Source organism: Spea bombifrons, chromosome 11, assembly GCF_027358695.1.
Source record: "Spea bombifrons isolate aSpeBom1 chromosome 11, aSpeBom1.2.pri, whole genome shotgun sequence".
Lineage (NCBI taxonomy): Eukaryota > Metazoa > Chordata > Amphibia > Anura > Pelobatidae > Spea > Spea bombifrons.
The window spans coordinates 20277358-20291780 of record NC_071097.1 but is presented as its reverse complement, the minus strand read 5'-3'; the positions used below and the strand labels follow the sequence as shown (position 1 = coordinate 20291780).

General features: G+C 38.1%; 2 protein-coding genes across 2 annotated transcripts in view; one reads left to right on the top strand and one right to left on the bottom strand.

Annotated features, from left to right (window-relative positions):
• The first annotated feature begins 2467 nt into the window (after positions 1 to 2467).
• Positions 2468 to 7604, top strand: GPR26 (G protein-coupled receptor 26). Its single transcript, XM_053450132.1, has 3 exons — positions 2468 to 3354; positions 6098 to 6211; positions 7145 to 7604. The coding sequence occupies exons 1-3, from the start codon at positions 2687 to 2689 to the stop codon at positions 7374 to 7376; spliced, it is 1014 nt and encodes a 337-aa protein (XP_053306107.1). The 5' UTR covers positions 2468 to 2686; the 3' UTR covers positions 7377 to 7604.
• Positions 7605 to 10985: 3381 nt separating this feature from the next.
• CPXM2 (carboxypeptidase X, M14 family member 2) overlaps positions 10986 to 14423 on the bottom strand; it is a 41413-nt gene continuing 37975 nt past the window's right edge. The window contains exon 15 of the mRNA XM_053450130.1: positions 10986 to 11571. Coding sequence (XP_053306105.1) covers positions 11321 to 11571 — 251 coding nt within the window. The 3' untranslated portion in view covers positions 10986 to 11320. The remainder of the gene's footprint in view (positions 11572 to 14423) is intronic.

Below are 14423 nucleotides of genomic sequence, written 5' to 3'. Positions count from 1 at the left end.
GATTTCAATAATTCAGTCCATACAATCCTCTAGTGCATAAAATCCTGTTCTTCTTACAGACTCATACTCTGTAGGTTAGCATGTCCATTTTATTCTTAAAGTCCATTGTGTGCCATCACTATAATAGATCCCGTTTAAGAAATGTAAGTTATCTACAACAATTGACCGGATTAAAGAAATTGTGATAAAAGGCAGAGATTCAATTAAATTATAACAGTTACTTTTTATCTCATTGTTCCCATTGGTATCTATAGGAGAATTCATATGCAATTACTTGTAATATTTATCTCTGGCATTGAATTCAACCTAATGAATTTCACTTATTCATCCTCAATGATTCAATGAAGTAACAAAATAAATGATTGCAACAGACTTCGTTGGGTTATTTGAGTAACTTAAAAGATACATACAGGGGATGCATAAGACAAGGGTAGTTGCACTGCCTGCAATGTTGCACATTATTGCAACCCCCAGATTTAAACATATTAAAGCGGCTATGCTGCATTTTCTAACATTTTTAACAGTTGCGAGAATGCCAAGTGAGACTTTGCATTTTTGGTGTCAAAAGTGAGTCATTCCATTTTTTATCACAGATATCCAGCAGGTATAGCGGACCGATGCATGTGTCACTAACCTGCCAATTCTGCTTTGCTTCTATATTATAGAGGACATAAAGACAAAAAAAGTCATTTAATCTATATTTAATTTAAAGAGATGTCATCTGTGGAACATCTTGTGTTGTGAGCTGTCAAGTATCTATTCGCAGGCCTACATACTGCAATACAAATATGATTTGCTGTGCCCAGCACCCCTCCTAAATTAGGTCAGCAAGCGTTCTGCAGTCTTCTACAAGCAGGCTGTCTTTTCACTGTATTCTTTTTTCATTCCTTGTGATCGGCCTATTGTAATGAGGGTTGTAGCTGTACAGATCAACAACAGTGGCTCTGTATTCATATATAAGACACATTACCAATGAAGACCACCCTCCGTGATAATATTGAAAATTAGTTGAAACGATTAATAATCTACAGTTATCTTGTCTGATGCATGTAAAAAAATCTAACTTTTGTTGATTTCCCCATGTATTTTCATATTTTATTCTCTTATCTTGATATCACCTTTAATACAGGTTATTTCCCAACATTAAACTATGTTTGGCTTTGTTAATATGTTGTAATTTGTTAATTTGCTTCCTAAAAAAAACTATCTAAATATATTTTATGGAAGAACAAGTTGTGAATATACCATGTTTGCGTGTATATGGCTTTCAGTATATTTATGTGTATAGAAAAATGCTGACAAGCGAACTTGCACGCTTTCACCAATAGATGGCATTGCGCAAATCATAAACCAATAAAGCCGACAAGGTTGTGGTGCTTTTAGTAATAACTTTACGGAAATGCTGATAGTTTGTAGGAGAACAGACAACAAGCCACCTTTAAATGATGAATTCCGATGCTCAATGAGAAGCTGTCACTAAGATCAATCCATTAGTCGTTATTATGAATACTCCACATTTGGAGCTTTGCCACAGATTTCCTCTTTATGGCTACTGCCTAATGGGGTTCATTTATAAAAGGTAATTCTTATAAAAAGTTTGAATAGTGTTCATATCACCATAGCAGTCAATGGAATGCTCTTTATGATTGGATCGACCCATGGGTTGCTATAGTAATACATTTTAATTGTTTTAATTTTTTTTAATAAAAAATCACCAATGTGTGTTTGAGATATGCCATTTGCACAAGGATGGAATAAACTTTACAATGCATCGAGGAACCTGGGGAATATTGCATCTTATATGCATTCTACATGGCTTTACGGTATCGTTCGCAAGGTCCAGAACACTTAATACTGGATATAAAACTTAGAATTTCCTTTCATTGCTTTAATGAATGTGCTGGGGCTGCAGAAAGCGGGGAGAAATGCAGAGATAAAGCAGTGTACAAATTTGTGCAATAAATATGCTGGCATACATTACACTTTTTGTGGGTGTTTTTACATTTTAAAGTGGGGGAGGGGGGCAAATATAGGATACACCCCAGATACCAAATACTCTAGGTACCCCCTTCCTCCCACCCATTAAAAACACAAACTACTTCCAGGTAGGTCAGTTTCTAGGTACTCATTGTATATACAATATCCATTATACACCTGATCCTATATATATATATATATATATATATATATAAGTATTCAATTACATTTCAGTGCTATATTAGTGTATAACTTGCTCCATCTTTGAAGCAGTAAACCCATTATATATATATATATATATATCATATGGACCTGACCTCTGCTGACCCTCGGGTCTTCTCCAGGACCTTATAGCGGGGGTGGGCTCTGCTCCATTACTTGGATCTCGCAGCATCCCGTCTCCTAAACCCTCCCCTAACCATGTCTTTCTCTGTGCTGATCATTTTCTTTTGGCTTTTTATCACAAAAGACTCCATGTCTGGTGTGCAGGGAGGTAGTGAATCAGGGAATAAATCTTTAAGCCGAACTATTTTATGAGCTGATCTCACCTGTTCAGCCGTGTGCCGCCTCCCTGCCAAGACTCCAGCTGCAAATCCTTCTGGCGATTGCCACACAGAAAGCACCCGGCAAGGCTAGAGACCGCGCAGGACTATGCAGGATGACATCAGCCGTGACTTCCCAATATGCCTGACCTGACAAGGCTCCAGCAATGGAGCTCTGGGGGATCATTGGATGCTCCTTGATGGTTGCGCTGATCCTGGCTTCGCTGCTGTCCAACGGCATGGTGCTGATCTGCTTCCTCAGCTGCACGGACATCCGCGGCCAGGTGCCAGGTTTATTTATCCTCAACTTGACCCTCTGCAACCTCCTGCTCACCGCGATCAACATGCCTCTCACACTGGTAGGAGTCATACGTGGCCACCAAGCAGGAGGTGAAGAACTTTGCAGGGCTGTGGGCTTCTTAGAAACTTTCCTGACCAGTAACTCCATGCTGAGTATGGCAGCCCTAAGCATTGACCGTTGGGTGGCTGTAGTTTTCCCACTGAGTTACCATTCCAAAATGAGGTATCAGGACGCTGCTCTCATTGTACTTTACTCGTGGATTCACTCTTTGTCCTTTCCAACGGTAGCCCTTTGCCTCTCCTGGGTTGGGTTTCACCAGGTGTATGGTTCTTGCACCCTGTATAACAAGAGACCAGAGGAAGGAGCATCGTTCCTGGTTTTTATGGTCCTTTTCCACCTATTCAGCTTCCTCCTGTCCTTCCTAGTTCTATGTGTCACCTACCTGCAGGTCCTGAAAGTAGCCCGGTCCCACTGTAGAAGGATTGATGTGATCACCATGCAGACTTTGGTGCTACTGGTGGATTTGCACCCAAGGTAAGTAGTTTTTCAGTGCCTGTAAGACCAGAAATCATTTGACTGCAGTCTTTGCCACTCAATTTCAATTATTTTCATTTTGTTTTGATATATCTGTACATTTGTATCATTGTAGATAAAACCAGAAGAATATACGGTGAAGAATCCCCATGCCCTCACCCAACCCCTTCTGTCTTGCTTTGTTTATTATTTGCCATTTAACAATTTAAACATCTAAAGATGTGCAGTCAACTCCTTGCCAATGGTTTTACACCCATTCAATGATGCATCAGATAAGGAGGAAATGGTATATGTATGGTTTAACATAATTGACCATGTGTGCAACAATACATTATTGTGATATGTGCAAACGGAGAAGACATCATCAGGAAGATTCTATTGGTTTCCATAGTGATTGCTCCACATTTAGGACTTTCCCCCTAGATCCCCATTTACATATTACCCAAGATCTCAGACCTGTTAGTTTCAATCAGGCATGGAAACACAAGCTCCACATTCCCCCCTTAGCATATTTTAATATGAACACAATGGATCACCATTTAATAGCCTTAATACAAGCTTGATAAGCTTGATCAAACCACTGACCCCCCCCCCAATATTAGTGAAATCTTGGTTGTAAATGAATCCCACAGGAAAATTTATTTTATAAATAAATAAATAAATATAAAGTTGCACAAATATTTTGATGATATCATGACATAGTAGCCATCAGCTGAAATCCATGCTTTTAAATGGGACTTTCATTGCACTTTATTTTGAGGAAAAACACTTTGCTAAGTTTCAAAACATTTTTTTTTCTATGTTGTAAAAATTTATTTTTTAACATTTTTTTTTGCTATGCTTTATATTTTTGTTGATTTATTTAACTAAATACATATCACTATACACAATGATATCAGGAATTAGATTGTATTGTGCGCTTGAGAAAACAACCTCAAGCTATAGTATGTAAAAATAGCAAACTGGCTTCCATGATTTTTGAAAAGATTTCAATAATGCATAACAAAGCACTCCGACAGTTCATGGGAACTTTTTCTAATTACATTTGGGGATATTATTTCCCAGTTGAGAAGATTTTTTTGGAAAATCGAGCCACCCATAATTTAGCATCTAAAAAAAAGCATCTTAACATAGATTAATCAGAAACAGTTAAAAAAATAATTGAAAAAAATGAATGCAACTGCGAAGGAAAATATTAATTCAGAGAGGACTTATTAAATAAGAAGCCTGTCTTGTTGCTATAGTAACAGTAATTCCACCTATTAGGGATCTCCCCTTGTGTCACATGACTACAGGCTGCAATTAAATATGCCTTGAGAAAATTTGTCACATGACAAAATAATTTTTTCTAGGCAGGGAGGACGTTCAACAGAGCTGGAAAATGTATTTAAATGCTATATTTAATTATTAAGAAAGTGATAGTAAAACAAGACCAAGCCGTGATTACGGTCCGAGTCTCTAGATTATGGAAAAATGGACAGACTAGATAGGCTTTTTATGTGCCATCAAATTCTATGTATATCTAACAGAGTAGGTGGATCATCATCATCCTCATCATCTGGGAAATATTTATTCAAGTGAACATACTATGCCCAGGGTGGTGGCTATTCTTCAGGGTCAGAAATTCTACTATTTAATATTAAACTGTTTATTATTTTTTATTTTACACGTCATATTTTACGACTACTCACTTTGTCATTTCAACTTTCTACTCTAAATCACAGCAGTGATCTTGATTGTAATAAAAAAAAAATCTCCAATAAATGAAAACTTATTGTTAAATATCTAAGGTCATGAAAATCTACTATAACATGGGATGCATTTGACAACAGGGTTTATTCACTAAAAGGGAGTTTTGGCAGGAGAGTTGTGGTTTAAACTTCCTCATTTCATTATTCATTGTGAACACCGGCAGGTTCTTACAGCTAGAAAGGACGAGCTGGCCCTGTATAAGGCATAATTTATTATGTTAGGAGACTTTGGTGCCAAAGTCAATGAGCTGAACCACAACTCTCCTGCAAAATCTCCTGTCAACTCCCTTTAGTGAATAGACCCCAGAATCAATTGGTATTTCACAATCTTTTTTTGTGATTATTATATTTTTATATTATATTTTTTGGCATATAGCGACAGTATCACTCTTATTGCTTTGATACCCTGATCTTCTCTATAAATGGCAAACATTTCTATTCTTCCATTTCAGTGTATTTATGTTTTTTTTTTCCTGTAGTATGTAGCTGGAATTATTTCAACCAGAATATTTCTGTCTATAGATGTAATGTATTTTATTATCCATAGACATAATGCATGTCAATGATTTTTGTGTGTACACCTTTATGAAGATAGAGAGTAATATGTCTTGGGTCAGCGACAGATTTATGAAGGTCATAATGTTGGCATTTTTATGGTGGAATAAAAGTCGCTGGACAGTTGTGCAGCTACACATGTGTTGAGCTTCTTAAATTTAGTAAAAGTCTAACTGTTGGTTAAGTGCCCGACAACAGGGTAGGATGGCTAGAAGCCTCCAACTGTCATTGAATTTCAAATATTGAAGTTGTAAACTGGCCAAGAATAATTGGAGTTATATTTTAATATTTGCAGGATGACTGTTTTGTTCCCTAATCCAAAAAAGCCAGGCACTTTTTTATTAAGATGTGTTAATAAAAGATTTAGTTTATGCCTGGTTACCGTTGTTATAAGAAAATATATTGCTGAGATTTCATATTCTTCTTGTTATTGTTAGTGTGAGACAGCGATGTCTGGAGGAACAAAAGAGAAGGAGGCAACGAGCAACCAAAAAAATCAGCACTTTTATTGGCACATTCCTACTCTGCTTCTCACCTTATGTCATCACCAGGTAAGTCAGGACTCTGTAACAAAAAGGATTAATTACCATAAGTTAGGAATTCGTTTTTTGTTATTTTTGTTCTTTATTATTCTTTTTTTATTTTTGTGCTCTGAATTTCATGAGAAGAAGAGAGGCAATATAATGAATGCTAAGCATCAATAAACCCTTTTTAGGTTTACAGTTATGATATAAGTTTTGCTTTCGCTTTTTCTGCATTTATCAAGCATAATTAGCAAACTTGTCTCAGCTTTAGAAGAATGGATTTGGCTTTATCGAGGGTGGCCACCTTACTTGGGAACTTCTGGGTTCCGGCTACCCAGAGCCTTCCCTTGCGGTTCGCTGATTGGGTGGGCGGTTCCTCTGATGTGGGTGGGCAGTCCCGCTGACGTTAATGGGAGTTCCCGCTGATGTCGGGGGCGTTCCCTGCCCCATTTAAAGGAAAAAATGGGCAGGGAGCGGGGCGTGTCAAGATCCCGCTCCCGTGACCTGGAAGATTCCCAGGTATTCCCAGGTATTCCCATACAGCTAGGCAAGAATCTCCTCCAAACTTAGGCAGGAAAACACTTTTAAAACTTTAAGCTTAAAGGGAACCCTGGCATACCTACCAAGTGGATCTCTTTCGGACCCAAATCCCTCTGTACCTTTTCCTCCATGATGTCAATCTTGGCACAGAGGCAATTACAAATAATGGGGTTTATGTATTGGACATGAATCATTATAATTTTGGGGAATTCAGCTATGTAGATAAAATATAAAAATGGGCATAATTTCACCATGAAATCTGCTCTGCCTGGGTAGTGGGCATCCATTAGCATCTGCAGAGGCAAACATTTGCCCACAGAAGTGTAAAGAGAATGTCATTTTTTTATGTGTATTCTTAAATTATCAGTTACTCTTATTTGCTTGTAGTTGTTATATTGTCTACTCTGGTGTTTTTTGCAGGTTGGTGGAGATTTCCTCATCGACACCCATCAGCTCCCATTGGGGTATTGTTAGCAGATGTCTGGCATACAGCAAAGCCTTGTCCGACCCATTCGTTTACTGTCTCCTACGGAATCAATACAAAAGTTGCTGTCGAGACTTGTTTAACAAAATCCTGAAACGGAGTACTGACAATTTGTCTGCAGAGAGGGGGAATTCTTATGTAGGAGATTTTGTTCCTGATACTGATTAGTCATTTGAAAAAGTCCTACAAAAAAAGGCAAGGAGCCCAAATACATCCAGAGACACATCATCAATGAAACTGGCGTAAAAGTGCACACCTTATCACCCTATTATAATGGGATTTCTTAACCAATCTATTCTCAGTTTGCGAGGATAAGACAAACTAACCAAGAACTATTCCATTCAAATGGTTTGAATCATTCTTTATACTAGAGGAAAATATTTAAAAACTTGGTAATATGGATTACATTTACCAGTCAAAATGCTTATAAATGCATTTATTTGCACTTTCTGTAATAAGAAGTGAAGCCCTTCTTCAGCACAACTGAACATTTCAACGGAGACTGGCTAATGATCTGATTAGATTACGCTAAACAGGCTTTATTCAAACAAGACACCCCCTTGACTCACACCAAACCACGTGTGACAAAATCACAGCTGACAATGTTGGACTTTTTGAAGTCAGATGACTTGCACTGCTAGTGTATGTAAAATATTAATACAATAAAGATGAAAGCACTGAAATGTGAAATAATTGTGTAATTGACATGGCCAAACCTCAAGAATCTATATTTATATTTTATAAAAATGTGATATTGTTGGTTTCAGTGACAATTGTTGGAGGGACCGTGTTAATAGAAGTCAACAGCAATATCACTTGGCATGTGAACAAACCAAAGTCCAATGGGGGTGATAATTTGTGGTGCCGCGACCTCAGATCTTGGCATTTTTAGTGAATGAAGGAACGCATGAGAATTATTACAATATGCTCAAAGACAAAGCAACCCAAACATTTGTTCATTGGGAGTAACTGGAAACATAACTCGAACGATGTAACAGGAAATGCTAAGTGGTCTCGTTCTTCATAGTCAACTATCCTTAAACCAAGTGAGTAAAAGAGAACAAAATCCAACATTTACGCACAACTATATTTCAGTAAGTCTAGAACAATTTCTGCCTTGGTTTTTAAAGCTGACTGTAGTCATGGGAGGAGCAGACCACCAAGGTGTAGCAATGATTGAGTGCTTTGTACCTCCATCAAAAGGCACAATTTCTTTACCCCCTCCTTTTACTAGTCACAGGCACATGTGTATATTACTGTAAGGTTCCCACAATCCTGGATCAAAGGGAATGTTGTCTGTAGACTTTGACTAACCCGCATCTTGCCTCCTATTGTACGAACTTTAAAGGTCATCAGGGCAAGATTAACAGAAGCACGCTAAGCAATTGCTCCGGGGCCGCCATTCTAAGAGGTACATGCCTTTCAAATGCTGAGAAGTGATGTCATGTCCGTGTGTGCAGCACAGTAAGTTAGCTACGGGCCGCAAGTGGCCTACTGCAGGGAAGTGGAGGATGTAGTGAGTATTGTGTGTGTGTGTATATGTGTATGTGTAGGCAGAACAGAAGTTAGAAAGTGGATGAAAAATGTAAAAGGCGGAAAAACAAGATAAAAAAAGAGAAAGATTAAAAAAAATTTCAGCAAGTGAGGTGTATTAAAGAGAGGCACAATAAGTTGCCAAAGAAGGAGGAAAGAATAGAACAGAACAAAAAGTGACCACAAAAGTCAGAAAGTAGAGGAAAATGAGAAAAAGAGATTATCAAAGCAAAGGCAGGGAACCTAGAGAAGGCCTCCTTCCTTTATAAGCGCCCCAAAATCCTGTGGTAAAGCTCAGCCAACATATACTGAGGGTTTCGAAAGTTGTTGCCTAACAACAGCTGAAGATCTACAACGTAACAAACGCTGATAAAGAAATGTCTTCATCATTTTTATCGGTCTCTGTCACAATAGTTCCTTGACACCTGCAGATTCTCAGTCAGCTATTTTTAAACCATCAAGATAAAAGAGGGAACATGTGGTCATATAGCTTTTTCTTAGAGCATTGGATTCAGATTCACATATTTTACAGTATTTTGTGTTAAAATAAATAGCATATATTTTACAGAATTATACAAATTTTGTATGATTGATTACCCATATGGATCACAGCATGGAGCAGATCAAATGTATTTCCAATTCCAGTGAACTCAAGCAGGACATGATGATGTGAAGACATAGAAAGCACCTTCAGTAGAACAGTCATAGAGCCCCCAATCTGTATTATTATATGTAATTGAAGCTTAGTGCAGGATAAATGTGGTTACTGGTAATACAGATAGATTGCTTTCAATTTCTCTGTCTTTTTCAGATATGAGGTTGATGGACATGAACCACAGAGCCCACATACAATACAGACTTCCCTGGGATTTCTACAAACTGATCAATGTTATACTATGAAATCAGAATGCCGTACCGGTGATGTACCGGACCTGACATGTTGATGCTGGATGCCTGGATGACTCCTGGGGACCTTGCTCGTGGCTGATTTTAAAACCCTTGCTCGGTTTATTAATATTGTGATATTTTTACATTTCTTTGCTTGTAATACCCAGACTTTAGTAATATTGGATGTTGTACGCATCATACATACAACTTAGTGGAAATAGAGTTTGCAAACCAGTCAGATATTCTTCCAGTTATGTTACGCACATAAATGAACATGCCCACCCAACCAACCAGCTTGCCATGTGGGTAAGAATTTCAACGTGTTATACCCCAATGGAAAGCTCACTGATTTTTGTGTAATATATTTCCTAATTTATTTTCCCTGCCCATTGTACAGTACTGCAGAATATGATGTTGATTTATAAATCAATAAATAATAATAATCTCTGCATATCCAATCTAGTGTCAGATGCAAGTATATAAATCTAGACCGGCAAATGCAGTTGCTGGAATTTATATTCATTTTGCCCAACCTATACATAACCAGTGCTGCGTTTGAAGCATGAAGAGGTTAACTTGAAATAGAACTGTTCTTGCTCCGATAATAGGAACCGGATTAGTTCCACACTTGGAATGAGCTTGTGCAAGCACATCTGCTAAGTGTTACTCTTTAGGAAGGGGAGTACAGGGGCACATTCCCGCTGAAATCCGAGCAGCCGCTGTCAATTCAATGCTACCAGGCAGGAGAAGCTGGGATTAGATTAGCGGGGTCCATGGAAGTCAATGGTGATGTCTGCATTGCGTTTAATGTAAAAGCCACAGCATCCGAGCCTTGAGTGGTGGCAATGCTCAAATGTGGAAACAAGCAATTGGCTGAAAAAGTAACCTCTGCGCGTGCAAGGCTTTTATTTCTAAAATATCTCCTGTTTCTCTATGTAACAATCCCATATTACAGAGATCACCCCAGCAGCAAAGGGATTAATCACTAACATAATATTTTCGAGCAATAAAACAAAACTGATTAAATGTCATGGTAATAAAGATGATATTCTTGGCAGGAGCAATTATAAAAAAAATAACTGAAGAAGACAATTGAAGGGAAGCGTACAAAAACTGAAGAACTGTCCAAATATAGTAACTATAGTTTAGTCCTATAATATGCTTTAATCACATTTCTTTCAAGGGCCATACAGCCCAGTCATTTCCATTTAGCTTTGACTACTAACTATCCCTTAGAGTGACAGAGATTTCCATTTTCAACTTGTGGTGTCAGGGGAGCGTTACATCTTTTCACTGCCTGGCCCACAAAAAATAGCACATCATTCTAAAGATAGAATATACATTGCAAACGCTGAATAAAAGGTGACTACGTCTTTTTATTATACGTTTCTAAAAGAGTCACACACTGCACATAGTATTAGATGGTTCTACATTTTGAGAAAAACAAGTTTTATATAAGGTGCATACTAAAGATTTAATAACACAGCAGGGGGTTATGAATAAAAATGGGGTTTTGGTGCACAGTTTGCCATAGCAACCAATGGGATTGCATAATCAAAACCTTGCTTTGGTGACATCATTTCAAACTTTTGTACATAACCCTAAAATGTCTGTGAATAAAGAGCTGCATTGACAGAAATAAACTCCTCTCCGATTTTTCAACCTCCTTTGCACAAAAGCCGCAACGCGGCCTAGGCTTTGCGACTGGGCCTGATACGCACTCTCCTGCGGCGTAGGGACATGCTAACAGGTTGTTTGCCAAACTTTTCCATAATCTCCTTGATCCGAGCCAGGTTTGACTTGGTGAGGGTAAAGTCGCAGCGGGTGGCCCCTATTTCATATCCCACCTCACAGTTCTTTGTGGAAGGTGTGAAGCCCTCAGCCCGAGCGGTCACTGCATATTCTCCTGGATTGAGCAGCCTCCAATAGTCTCCATCATTTGCTGGGGACAAGAAGAACATTATCAATGTAGACAGCACCACAGCTTATTTCTGCACTGTATGTATATAGATGACAACATTTATCGGACACTGGCCAATTCAGATTCTAGCAACGGGAAAGTAATATGGCTGCTTCTATGTTGTACACATAAGCTGGATTTCCCACGCACATCTATTGCTTACTTACGTATATTGCTTTTATCTGCAAATAACAAAAGTTTGTTATGAAATACAGAGCCGTAGAATGTAGGAATTGCAAAAGTGACAGATCCGCTTCCACGGAACACAACTTTTGGCATATGTGCATCTTGCTGAGTGATTCAACAAGGCAAATGGAAATGATGCATTTTATGGATAGTTTTGTGACAAAAAAGTCTAATTACAGCTTTCAAGAAAACAAGGAGAGAGTTCAGTATTTACAAATGCATTTACTTGAGTGAATATTAATCATGGGTATATACAGTGTTGTATATTGAGTATTGTTATTTCTTACAAGAAAAACAATTATAACTACAAAAATAAAATGTAATGTATAAACTGTAAAGAATTAGGAATAGTGAAAGCGTTCAATGAAAGGATGTCTATGAGGGCGGTTAAAACCATCAAAGAGCTACCAAACAGAAATGGGACAAGAGAGTAAAAACTAAAATGTAAGGCTTTGTAGTGCAGATAATTTACAACCTTTCAAATAGCTGAAGAGGGACACCTTTAATGAGGGGTGTAGATGGAGGCACGCATTAGGTGGAGCTTTTCTGAGACTTTTTATGTGACTATGATGTAATCATAACGGAGGTTTAAAAAATCAGTGGGTAGGTAGGCAGCTGGCAATTGTCATACCAGATGTAGTTACGCAACATCTGGAGGGGTACTTGATGTCAACCAGTTGCAGACATAAGCGTTTCATGCTGAATTCTTAAAATGCCTCTTTGCGAACATACCCAACATATGTAAGAATGACTAGTCAAATGCCACAGTGTTCTAGTGTGATAAGAGAAGATTTATAGACAGATGGGACAGATATGGAAGGTGAATTTTAGCCAGATGAAGAGATAAACAAGCTGTCTGAATAAGCTCTTAGATCAGTGGTCCCAATGTCTGGTCCCTTAGACTCCCACACACTTACAGTTTCCCCTCACTTTATCACAGACGGCCACTGAGTCTGATAAACAATATCACTTAAATCTTGTCCAGCACCCACCTTACCCATACCGTACCTGGCTCTCCTAATGACTAAGACCACAAGTGTCCCCATACATCCAAAATAAAAAAACTAAAATAGTGAAACACCTTTGTACATAGGCATTATATGCATACCTAGCCTGCATAGTTTGTAATATGGGTATGGATTAACCATAAAATTATTAATTCAGCAATAGGCCTGTGCCCTCACAGTTATACTATAATCCTAATAGCCCTTCCTTTTGCAATATTTTTAGAACATAGGCTTTGAGAGAATAGTTTGGTCGTTTTTAAGACAGAAGCAGACCATTTCTCAGAAAAGTATAATTCTGTAAACGTGTTCCTAAGGTTCTATGATTCAGATAGTAGGTTTAATGCGTTGACAAAGCATTTTAGCGGGGGTCACAGGAAGTGTTAGCATTTCCACCCATGAAGCTCATTGCCATGTACACAGACTTGGCAGGCAGCAGCAATCTGTTTTACATGCACATTTAAAGGGCAGCATTGCAACACATGTCAAAGTAAAATATTGGGAAAAGAAAGAGAATCAATTATCTTGGAAAATAAGAACAGCAATAAATTAAATTCTGATATACCCTTTTTATTAAAAAATAAAAAAGAAGCAGAGCGTGGGAGGTTTAAATTAATCCTGGCAGCGGATACACTCAGCATGTGGCACTATTCCCAGCATTACTGTAAGTTTCTAATTACTGAACTGTTAATTACATTGGGAAATATACATGTGCTCCTGTGCTTAAGCGTTTTATAATAATCAGAGGTTTTTCTATCACTTAAGATTTGTTATTTTAAAAAATACTACAGAAAATGCAAAACTGGTATAGAAAGATGTTAAAAATCTATTTAAGCACAGAGGGAGAATGCATAGCCCATAGAGTTATGGCTATTGAACTTTTTTTTTTTACTTTTTAATAGGCCGTTTGGGTCTATAAGGAAAGAAGTCTGTAAATAGGAAGTATTGGAATGAATGGTCTGAAAAGTAAATAGATTGTTTTCCTGGTAATGATATTGAAGTACAGTGTTACTTATTCTAATCCCACAGGAAAATAGTGCTCCAGATGTTAGGAATTACAAACCCCATCCAATGGAAATTACAAACTCCCTCCAGTGGATATTAAGTTTGGATCAGGGTCCGGCATGCTGTAGCGGGTTAGTCACTAGGAGCGGGCAGATCTGCTGGTTGCATGGGTCAGTATCATATTTGTAGAGCTGCAGTTGTACATTAAGCACAATATGCGCTTCAATGCATGGTCCCTTTAAATTTTTCGTGTTGTCCGTTTTGAAAATGCATGAAGGGATTCTGCAGAATCGTCACATACGCAGTTACCCTTTCCCTGCCCACCAGCTGAGTATCCTGCTGGAAATGTGCTTGGCGAACACATTTCCCTGCATGTATTATACTCACCTCAGTTAGGTGCAATTTGAGCTGAGACCAGCCTTGCATATATTACTCATTAATAACCAAAACACTGATATGTCCCATTAGGTATCTCCATGGCATTGTACAATGTGTGCCCTATCTCACATAAAATCTTAATAAATATAAGAAATACCAGAGCCTCACCGATCCTGTGTTGTTCGGTGTTAAAATGCATTGGAGCAACTAGTCAATGACAAGCCAGGGCTCCTACGATATTCCGGGTAACTGGGCTAGAAG

Coding starts and splice junctions, on each gene's coding strand:
- GPR26 (XM_053450132.1), top strand. CDS start 2,687: ATGGAGCTCTGGGGGATCATTGGATGCTCCTTGATGGTTGCGCTGATC. Junction 3,355..6,097: donor CTGGTGGATTTGCACCCAAG/GTAAGTAGTTTT, acceptor TGTTATTGTTAG/TGTGAGACAGCGATGTCTGG. Junction 6,212..7,144: donor TCACCTTATGTCATCACCAG/GTAAGTCAGGAC, acceptor TGTTTTTTGCAG/GTTGGTGGAGATTTCCTCAT.